General features: G+C 40.7%; 1 protein-coding gene across 1 annotated transcript; it reads left to right on the top strand.

Annotated features, from left to right (window-relative positions):
- The first annotated feature begins 3,557 nt into the window (after positions 1-3,557).
- On the top strand, positions 3,558-10,875 carry LOC133408321 (keratin, type II cytoskeletal 8-like). Its single transcript, XM_061687079.1, has 9 exons — positions 3,558-4,059; positions 6,236-6,444; positions 7,562-7,622; positions 7,755-7,850; positions 7,949-8,113; positions 8,976-9,101; positions 9,386-9,606; positions 9,723-9,763; positions 10,399-10,875. The coding sequence occupies exons 1-9, from the start codon at positions 3,607-3,609 to the stop codon at positions 10,650-10,652; spliced, it is 1,626 nt and encodes a 541-aa protein (XP_061543063.1). The 5' UTR covers positions 3,558-3,606; the 3' UTR covers positions 10,653-10,875.
- The last annotated feature ends 444 nt before the right edge of the window (positions 10,876-11,319 follow it).

Here is an 11,319-nt window from a genome sequence, read left to right as displayed (position 1 = left end):
CTTCTCCTCTCAAAAGGTGTTTTCTCAAGCGACATTGTTGAATTACTGATATATAATATATATAAATATGATACATGTTATACGCGGCATGATAGCTGACTGTTTAGCTACACTACAGTGTAGATGTGCTTAGGGGACTACAGATGAAAACTAGCCTTCTGGCTAATTCTGGCTTTTTTAACCATGTGTATTTCATGTGTTTTATGAAATTGCATTGTCCCCTTTCAAATAAACTGATTAACAATTAACAGTTCTGAGGTCCTGTCCGTGAGGTCAAGTCCATGGTTGGAAGGTCATAGCATGTAAACAACTCTCACAAGTTGAACTTCAATAGCTGAGTTGATTGAAAAATGAAGGCTTCTGTATATTATATATTCCATCCATCCAGCCATCCATTTTCTGAACCGGTTATCCTCACTATGGTCACGGGCGTGCTGGAGCCTATTCCAGCTGACTCTGGGCGAGAGGCGGGGTACACTCTGAACTGGTCGCCAGCCAATCGCAGGACACATAAACAAACAACCATTTGCACACACGTTCACACCTATGGGCAATTTAGAGTTTTCAATTAACCTCGCATGCATGTTTTTGGGATGTTGGAGGAAACCGGAGTACCCGGAGAAAACCCACACAGGCACGGGGAGAACATGCAAACTCCACACAGGTGAGGCCGGATTTGAAACCGGGTCCTCAAAACTGTGAGGCAGATGTGCTAACCAGTCGTTCATCGTGCAGCCCTTAATTATCCTACAGTCAAAGAATGTCTGCTATCTGATACATTTCACATGCTGTTTACATGTAAGCTGGCCTGTTACTGTAATGATTATCAGATGTGCTTAATGAGGAATATGTAGGTCTAATATGCAAATGAATGATGAATACGTAATATGGGCTTGTTAGAAAGGGTTAGTGCTAGCAAACGTTAAGGGGAAAAAAAATGAAGAATAAAATTTGATATTGTTACCTGTGCTTGAGTCTTTCTGTTTGAAAATGTATGATTTTGGTTTCACTGTTAACGCGATGTATGATTTTTTTGTTTTTGTATTGTTTTTCCGCAGAAAATTTCTTGAAGACCCATGCTGTCATAAACAGTTGCAGTCTGGGTAGTGATGGAGGTGAATGATTTCTTTATTATTCCATTAATATATTTCGAGTAACAATTTTAATAAAAGTGAAGTTAAAATACCCAGCCGTTCTCTGCACCGCGTGGGTTGAGAATGTGAGTGAGTAGTTTTCTACACGCATGTGAGAGTGGTAAAAATTCATCACAACACACCAAAACCAACTATGTACAACTCTGTATGTTGTATGTGTTGTACCGGCAAATCATAAAAATAGCAGCATTGTGAAAACGCTACAACACAAACAAATTACTACATCAGTAGGTCTACAACAAAACATGACTACATAGCTATGCAACAAAAAAGAAAAAAAATTGTAGTGTCAGTCTGCAGTCACTGGGTGGCAATCATCATAATACATTCATAAAACTGACCAACAGCAATTTCCAGCCATCCATCCATTTTCAACACCGCTTATCCTGGTTAGACTTCGGGCGAAAGGCGGACTACACCCTGAACTGGTCGCCAGTCAGTCGCAGGGCACATACAGACACGGACAACCATTCGCACTCACATTCACACCGTCACTGAGTGGGAACTGAACCCACGCTGCCTGCACCAAAGTCAGGCGAGTGTACCACTACACCATCAGTGACACCAACAGCAATTTGATTAGTGTAAACTGTTATGTCAAAACACTCATGCACCCCTCAGACTTTAGTATAGAATAGTACTTTAGTATACTCTTATCATGACTTCTGATATATATATATATATATATATATATATATTTTTTTTTTTTAAATTTACGTTTTTACACGTCCCAAGGGTTTGTACATATACACATGCATATACTGTATACACACATAAATGCATGTGTGTATGTGTACCTGTAATTTTCACATTTTGGCAAACTTTAGAACAGAGCACTCAGATCCATTTTTGGGAAATGGGCAAATAAGAAAAAAAATATTTGGTTTTGTAAGTTCATAATTGATAGGTGGGCAAGCACTCCAAAGACTATTTGGATACAAGAAATTAACAAATCGATTTGGCATAATGTGTCGCCTTGAAGAAAATGAATTCCTTACCCTAGACACTTGCCCCCGTGACATTTATTGTTTTCTTTATTTCAAATCACCGCAATTGCAAAAAATGTCCCATTAAAAATAATAATAAAAAAAAAGAAACAGTTGGAATACTCTACATGTTTATAATCTTTTTTTTTAATTTTTTTTATTAATTGTATTTGAGTCAGTTTGTGATGTCACAATATTTGGACCTGAAAAATTCTGCAAGTTAAAAATGATGATGTGTACCTCATCTTGAAGATTAATATTTTTTTTTGTTTTCTGAACTGGACCTTTTTATAACTTTTAATTGGGGATCCATGCCCTCATCCTATTTGACTTGTAGCATGTAAGTGTGTCTTTCAGCACATTCCTCACTTGGTGTGTCATTTCGCAGCTTCCTATAATCCAAAATGCCACTGTCCTCTTAATAGACTTGCAATAAGACATTTTGGCCCCTCAGCTTACTCTTACCTTCCTAATGAAGAAAGCATAAGAAAATCTATTTGTTTGATAGCTGAAACAAACAATGAAAAATACCAACCACTAAAACGCCACAAATTTCCTTACCAGCAGTTCCACTGTAATCACACTTTTTAGCACATTTGTCTTAAGGCCGCAAAGCCTAAAGATTTTGTATCCAATGGACTATAAGTATCTTTCCTCATGTTGGATTTTATGGGTAATTTGAAAGCTATTTAAGACTCAAGGAGGGACAAGAAAAAAAGAACTGTTTGCTCTTCACCTTGCTGATAAAGAAGGAATGTTCATGATTCCATGTTGTTGATTGTAAAACCCGTAAAAGTCCATTTAACACTTCCTTTTTCAATTCATGCTGTTAAAAATGATTTGTTACAACGTGAACAAAAATAATCAAAGGGTAAAAATATGTTTGTCATACTTCTGAGACATACAGTTGCTGGCCACAAACGCATGCAGCACGTCACACAGGGAGAAGACAATTTACTTTGCAATATGTCACGCCTATGAGAAGTGAGGTAACAGAGAGGAGGTCATCAATAAATGTGCAGCTTCATTATACCCAAGGATGGACTGGATGCTGCGTGTGCTATTGTAAGAGAGGATATTGCAATGTCACCACTATTTCTATGGATGCAAAAGTAAGCAAAGTAAGCTCAAATGAGTGGTCATATGAACAAATGTAAATGTGGAGATTTCTTCTGTAGTTTTGTAGAAGATGGACCAATATGAGTTGCAGTCTATCATTCTCTTGAACAATTTGCAGGTTGTAAATGTGCAACAAGATGTGATTTTCTTCCTTGACAACACACCCATCCCCACACCACATGCCATACGCCTGTGCTCATGGTAATGGCCAATCACGAACAAGAAGGAACCCTCCCCTGTTCAGATAAATAGCACCAAACACTAGGGACGGTCTATCTGCCTGACTCTCCTATCTTTAGCAAAGCCTCCTCTCACCCCACCTCGCTACAACAGAAGCCTTTGTGACCATGTCTGCCAGAGCTGTGAAGACCACCACCTTCTCCACCTTGTGTACATCCAAGGGGCCGAGTCAGGGCTTCAGCAGCCGCTCCTTCTCTGGCTACGGTGGCCGAGGTGTGGGTTCTGCCAGGCAAAGCTGTGCAGTCCGCAGATCTTACGGTGGAGTGGGTAGGAGTGGTGCCGCCGTTGGCGCTGGGGGCTTCGAGGTGGTTGGTGGGTATGTTGCTGGGGGGTCAGCCCAAAGAGCAGGTGGACTAGAGTTTGGCTATGTGGGATTTGGTGGAGGCATGGGTGGCGGTATGGCCCAAGAAGTGGTGGCCCCCATCACAGAAGTGACCGTGAACAAGAGCCTGCTGGCCCCCTTGAACCTGGACATTGACCCCACCATCCAGTCTGTCCGCATCCAGGAGAAGGAGCAGATCAAGACCCTCAACAACCGTTTCGCTTCCTTCATTGACAAGGTCAGTCAACTAAATTAAGAATAAACTAAGAAAAATACATTTCTTCAGAACCAAATGTGTTTTTGGTTTTTTTTACCCTCATTGGCTCAGTAAGCAATCTCCACACGTACCTCCAAGGTAAAACAGAGCTATGTCCAAACAGAACAGGGTTTAAAAAAAAAAAAAAAAAAAAGTTTGTCCACTGATCTTGACTAAGAATCATGTTTGTTCAGCGCAAAATACGTTACTGATGACACAACTTGTAGGACCAAACCGAACGTGTTCACCCCCCCATTGGCCCAGTCAGTCATCGTCCCACATACAGTACCTCTAGGGAAAAACAGAACTATGCCCGCACAAAGCAGGGTTTAAAAAAAGTTCTGCCCACTTCACCTCTAAAAGAATCACATTTGTTCAAAGTGAAATGTTACTGATTACTTTATGTAAAGAACAAAGTTTCTGTTTTTTCATTGGCCCAGTGAGCCCCACAGAAATGAGCTATGTCCACACCTAACAGTGATTTAAACAAAGCTCTGTCCATATTAAAACACATTTTGAAAAAGCAGAAGCCTGAAAAAAAAATAAGTCTCTTGTTGCTCTTGCACCTGTTATAGGATGAAATTAAATGTATACTTAAGATGTTAACATCATACGAAATTCTATCGTTAAATCTAAAGTTTAAATACGCCCTGTGATTAACTGGCAAGCAGTTCAGGCTGTACCTTGAATCTTGCCTAACGTCAGCTGGCATAGTCTCAAGTTCCCCCGTGATGGATGGAAATAAATACATCGTCATAGATCATTTAACACATTTCAAAATGACAATGGCCAAAAAGCTCTGTCTACACACAGGCTGAAGACCGATATGTAATATTTGTGTTAATGTGGACATGGCTTTAAACTCAGAAACAGAGGATGTTAGCAAAGCAAGTTGAAAGAGATACAGCTTCTTGACTTCTAAGGTAATCATTAAAACGGTTTCTGTGTATAACCTAAAACCTGCCTCCTAAAATAAAAGTGTTGCACATTACATTCGATGATAGATGTTTGATAATTGTGCAACATGCTGAGATCGTCACAGGACTCGGATCCAATATCCACTTGGATACAAAGTACAGAACAATTTGGCTCGATTGATTGTATCCTCATCCTTACTTTATTATTATTTATTTATTTATTTTTTGCACACAGGTGGTCTACTGGTGCTGGTGTGTTTGCTTCCCGGGCAGTGCCGCCAATACCTTACCACGGCCGGTCCCAAGGCCGGATAAAATAACCGATGGGGTGTGTCGGGTTTTATTGGCGTGAAAACTGCCAAAGAAATCATGAGTGACTCACAGAAAATAAAAAAATCTTTATTCACTTCAACTCAATTTTTGCAAGGTTGCCAATATTGTCAACATCAGAGCAAACATATAAAAAAAAAAAAAAAAAATGCTGATGAGTGGTGCTGAAAATTGACTGACAAACAGGAATTCTTTCCATCTATCAATAACGCGAATGTTAACCACTTCATGGTGTTGGGTAAAATGTATAAATCAACGAAAACAGGCAGCCTCCATCAAACAGTGCTTACGAAACGATGCTCAGTGATACAAACGATTTGCTCTCAGCCAATAATTGATCAGACGCTATCTGGTTGACGCCCCTTGCAAGCCATGCATTGGTTTTCTTGTTTAAGGAGGCCCCCCGAGAAATGTGGCCGAGAAGTTAACCTGTGAATCAATCACACAAGTTCTTTACACTGGAAAAATCAAGCCTTCCTCTCTACATCGTGAAACTACACATGCATGCTTGCTATGTTTGCCCAAGACCCCACCCCGGGTGAGGACACTGAACGGAGACGTAAAGGGGCAACCATGTGTCACAATTGTAAAACACTGCAATAGTGTGTTAAAATCTGCATTGTGGCTCCAAGTTGAGTGAGTAATAATTGACATGACATTAATGCGGTGGTGTCAGAGGAGTCACATTTCTTCTCATGCCTTTCTTTGTCCAACCACACAGTGAAGCTATTTATGTACTTACTCCTATCTCTTCTTCACAGATTCTTAAAGACCCCCATACCACATTCCATACAGTTTATTCATTAGTGTCCAGTCCATTCAGATTCCTCCAGGAATGTATGCGGTTTAGCTGGTTATGAAGGCACTCTTCTGGAAAACTATCGCTATTAAATCATATTTTTACTCTGCAGGTACGCTTCCTGGAACAGCAGAATACAATGCTTGAGACCAAATGGAAACTTTTGCAGGAGCAAACCCCAACATGCTCCAGTATTGATGCCATGTTTGAAGCCTACATCGCCAATCTGCGCAAGCAGCTGGACAACTTGGGCCATGAAAAGGTCAAACTGGAATCTGACCTGCATCACATGTCAGGTCTGGTTGAGGACATCAAGAGCAAGTGAGTTGATGTTGCTGCTTATTAAGATACTCTGAGATACATGCATACTGCTTTACATATACAGTGGAACTGCAAAAGTTAAACACATGATGCTGTTTGACTTCCAAAGGAAATAACGTTTAGTGAACTAAAATGTTCATAGCATTGCCATCATAAAACCACACCTGTACCAATAAGTTAACCACAATGTAATAAAACTAAAATACGGCACTGTATTATAAAACTTACATGAACTAAAACTCCTCACCATTTGAAGATACATAATGGAAAGGGAAGATGCAGAGGAATGCTGTCACCTAGTGGCATTTTATATATATCGATGCAATTAAGAGATGTACAGTGTGTGTGTTTCAGGGCAGCAATGACACACGTCTTGAGGGTTGTGGTTACTTTGGTAGTGGAATGAATAGAATAAGAATCCATCCATCCATCCATTTTCTGAGCCGCTTCTCCTCACTAGTGTCGCGGGCGTGCTGGAGCCTTTTCCCAGCCATCATCGGGCAGGAGGCGGGGTACACCCTGAACTGGTTGCCAGCCAATCCCGAGGGCACATACAAACAAACAACCAGTCGCACTCACATTCACACCTACGGGGAATTTAGAGTCGTCAATTAACCTACCACGCATGTTTTTGGGATGTGGGAGGAAACCGGAGTGCCCGGAGAAAACCCACACAGGCACGGGGAAAACATGCAAACTCCACACAGGCGGGGCCGGGGCTTGGACCCCGGTCCTCAGAACTGTGAGGCAGACGCTCTAACCAGTCACACACCGTGCCGCCTACAATAAGAATACATTTCTAAAATAGATTTAAAAAATAGAACAAGTAAATGAACAGATAATTGGCCTGCTCCCAGTCATCAATCCGGGTCACCATACATTTATACATAAAGAGTAAATTAATATTTGTTGCTTGAATTTAATTATTATTATTATTATTTTACCTTTACCCTTAACTTTCAAATAATCTTGCCCATCGGTGCTTTCAAAAATTAAATATGAATATTAAAAAAAATAAATAAAAAATTAAAAAAAAAAAATAAATATCATCTAGATTATACTGAAATATTGTCTGTGTATAATGCTGTGTTTGGATACGATTCTTTCTATTTTTTAGGTACGAGGATGAGATCAACAAGCGCAATGAATGTGAGAACAACTTTGTCCTCGTGAAGAAGGTGTGTTTAGATCTTTTGGCCATTTGTGTAATTGTCACGCAGTTTAGGTTCCCAGCACAAAGGTCATTTGTATTGAATATTTGTTGTGTAGTGTGCAACAATGCATTCTTAGAGCTGTCTGTTGCCATCCAGGACACAGATGCGGCGTACTTGACCAAAGCAGAATTGGAGGCCAAACTTGACGGGCTGTCTGACGAGCTTGACTTCTTGAGGCAGATCTTTGATGCTGTAATGAACTCCCGTTTACCTGTCACTGATCTACAGTATATGCAATCTGTATTAAAGTCTCTCATCTCTATGCGTGTCTTTTGCTCGTCCCTGTGTAGGAAATCCATGAGCTACAGAGTCAGATCAAGGACACATCCGTTGTCGTGGAGATGGACAACAGCCGTAACCTCGACATGGATGCCATCGTTGCTGAAGTGCGAGCCCAGTATGAAGACATCGCCAATCGAAGCAGAGCTGAGGCTGAATCATGGTACCAGAACAAGGTAGTGTATTATTGTGACAGGAAAGCCTAACATTGGCGCCTTTTACGAAGGCCTGCTGTCACCAATCTTGGAGTAATAGTTAGTGGTGTCAAATTAATGCGTTAATTGCGATTAATTAATTACAGTCATATTTAGTGCATTATGCTGTTTAATCGCATTAATCTACTTTTTAATCGATGTACGGTTGCCTGTGTGCAAGCAAGTTGTCCTGTGTGGCTTGTATTTGTGTTTCTTTGCCTCCTTCATCTGCCGTTTTAGGGTCATTATTTTCTTGTTAAATTTAAGTCATTTTATTATTATTATTGTTATTTTAGATGTGTGTGTATGTATATATATATATGTATGTATATATATATATATATATATATATATATATATAAGCCAACAATAGGGGAATAAAAAACAATACGACATTATTCTTGTAATCTTATGCAGTGTCTTCTGGAAGACAACTCTAATCTCTACAAAAATAGGACCATATTCTCACCTTTTTGTTCTCTAAACAAATAGGACTTTCATCCTGTCATAATATGCATTAAAAAAAAATCATGCAGAAATGTCAGATTTATGTAATGATACATCACCATCATATCAGAGCTTTTACTTTTTAAGATGCAAATTTAAACTTATTTTGTGGACCCCCAAGATATGGCTCGCGGACTCCAGTTTGAGAACCACTGACCTTGAACATACTCTTTTGGCCAAAGTATAAGTTATTTTCTTTACAAATAGGAAGTAATCACTTTTCATTAGTGATCAATATCTTGTCCTTGTGGTCTTCATTAGAAATGGGATTACAAACACCTGTGATAAAGTCAAAATGACTAACCAGCATCTGCTGCATGTCCATGTGTCTGTGTAGTTTGCAGAGATGCAGCAGTCTGCTGGTAAATACTGCGAAGACCTGAAGTTAACCAAGGCGGAGATGGCTGACATGAACCGCAGAATAATGAGGCTCCAGTCTGAAATCGACATGGTTAAAACACAGGTGAGATTGGATCAGCACCAAATGGTCCATTTCCACCGATACCGCCTCCTGCGTATGATTGATTTGGGTCACCAGGAATCATGCATTATGTACCCCAAATCCAGAAAATAAGAAATAAATCTTGCATTTTCCGATTAAAAACAGCACTGTTCTTCAGTTATTTTAATCCATGCATGAGTATTAAGTAGAGTGGTTCAACATTTGCATAGTCCTGCACACTACTCATTCATTTAAGAGTAGCGATAATGAAACCAACCAATGATCAAATATTCTTCTATTACCAGAGAAATAATTTGGAGGCCCAGATCGCTGAGGTTGAGGAGCGCGGCGAGCTGGCAGTGAAGGATGCGAGACTTCGCATCAGAGATCTGGAGCAGGCTCTTCAGAGGGCAAAGCAGGACATGGCCCTGCAGGTCCGCCAGTACCAGGAACTGATGAACGTGAAGCTTGCACTGGACATTGAGATTGCTACCTACAGGAAACTTCTTGAGGGAGAGGAGGACAGGTATGATGATGATGATGATGATGATGATGATGAGTATGAGTGTAGTCCTCTTTTTTCCCCTTCAACCATGTCGCTGTGTTGCGTTTCTCAATGAGGGTGTCTGTGTCTCGTTCTAGGTTGGCAACTGGAATCAAGACTAATGTGTCCAAGCTGACATGTATGTATTCCATTCATTTGAAAGACTTTGTCTGATTTACAATGGATCTGCTCAGAAAAATGTACTAGTTAACGTGTAGGTATTTGAACGATGTTGTTTGGGGGGTGGGGGAGGTCAGGGCGTAACCTCTCCAGCTCAAATGGAGCAGAACTGTTTGCGTGACCCTTTCACTCTAAAATCTCTCCTTGCATGTGTGTTATGTGCTTCTCTGTGCGACACAAATATGCAGCATAGTGTGAGTTAAAGTTCCCCTTGAGGAATTGTAATGGGGCCGGACGTCTGCCTCATAGTCTGAGGTTTAAATCTCAGGTCTGGCCATCTTTGTGTGGCGTTTGCATGTTCTCCCTGTCCCTGTGTGGGGTTTACACCGGGGACTCCGGCTTAATAGCACATTTCAAAAACATGCATGTTCGGTTCGTTGAAGATTCTAAAGGCTGTCTTCGTCTGATTGCTCATCGAAGTAAATATTTTACTTTGGAAAATTCTGTCCATTCAAACTGATGTCTTTGCCTCAATTTCCATAAAATAGTAATTTAAAGCGTAGAAATTGGTTTAAAATAACAAATATTTGTATAAACTATTGTTATTTAAGTACATTGTAAATACATATTTTCAATATTTTTTTTAACGCACAGCTGTAAACTACAACGCTTATGGCCTGGAGAGCTCTCGTACCCCGTCCTACATCAGCTGCTCATTTGGCGCCGTCAAGGCGAGCGGTGGTTCCGTTTCTGGCCCCGAGACTGCAGCAGTGAAGAGCACCATTACCGGCACCGAAGCAGAAACTGTGGTGAGCACCAGTGAAGAGAAGAAGGAGGTGGAGGGGCCCGCTGCCACTGAGGCCGCTACTGTTGTGGAGCAGGTGGAGGCTGAAGTTGTGACTGAGTGATCTCCTGACACCCCAATGTCGTGGAATTTGACAAGAAAAATCACACCATTACTTTAAGGTTAACAAGGTGTCTGCGTTTGCTCTTTCTGTTAAGGATCTGTGATCAACCAGTGGGAAAACCCATAGATCACTCCCAATTGTAAGCTTCAGTCACTGTCAGTTCTGATATCATGACAGTACAACATCTGGCCACTAGATGACTCTGTGGCATAAGTTTTCAATAAATCAAACTGCCATTTACAAGGTAGCCTGTCTTTTGTCAGTCAATGTGGAATTTGCAGGCTGTTCCTTGCAACAGACATTTGAGAAGAAAGGCACTCAAGAGAGACACGTTCAGCTCTCAAGCCGTATTGACACCAAATGTTCCAAGTAATTTGATCCTTTTTCTGAAAGGCGCTCGGGGCCTATTATCCAGACACTTTGTCACTCATTTCAGCTCGAGTTGCACCACAAATGCTAAGTGATTTCCACATACATTATACACTATGTAGACCAGGGGTGGACAAAAGTTTGTGCTCAAGGTCCATTTTCGAAAGCGCTAGAGCCAGAGCCCAAATTTTAACCCGTGACTTCAGAACTACGAGGCGGATGTGGTAACCAGTCATCCACCGTGGCGCCCCAGTTAATATCTGCATCCATATTGCAGTGTATACTGTATAAAGTTCTA

Source organism: Phycodurus eques, chromosome 10 (genome assembly GCF_024500275.1).
Source record: "Phycodurus eques isolate BA_2022a chromosome 10, UOR_Pequ_1.1, whole genome shotgun sequence".
Taxonomy (NCBI): Eukaryota; Metazoa; Chordata; class Actinopteri; order Syngnathiformes; family Syngnathidae; genus Phycodurus; species Phycodurus eques.
Note: the sequence above shows the minus strand (reverse complement) of the source record. Positions and strands in the feature narration are given on the sequence as shown.

What these genes read in the sequence shown, in the direction of transcription:
- LOC133408321 (XM_061687079.1), top strand. Translation starts at nt 3,607, where the DNA reads ATGTCTGCCAGAGCTGTGAAGACCACCACCTTCTCCACCTTGTGTACA. An exon ending in TGAGGCAGATCTTTGATGCT is followed by an intron (nt 7,851 to 7,948) that starts GTAATGAACTCC and finishes GTCCCTGTGTAG; the next exon opens with GAAATCCATGAGCTACAGAG. An exon ending in CTTGAGGGAGAGGAGGACAG is followed by an intron (nt 9,607 to 9,722) that starts GTATGATGATGA and finishes GTCTCGTTCTAG; the next exon opens with GTTGGCAACTGGAATCAAGA.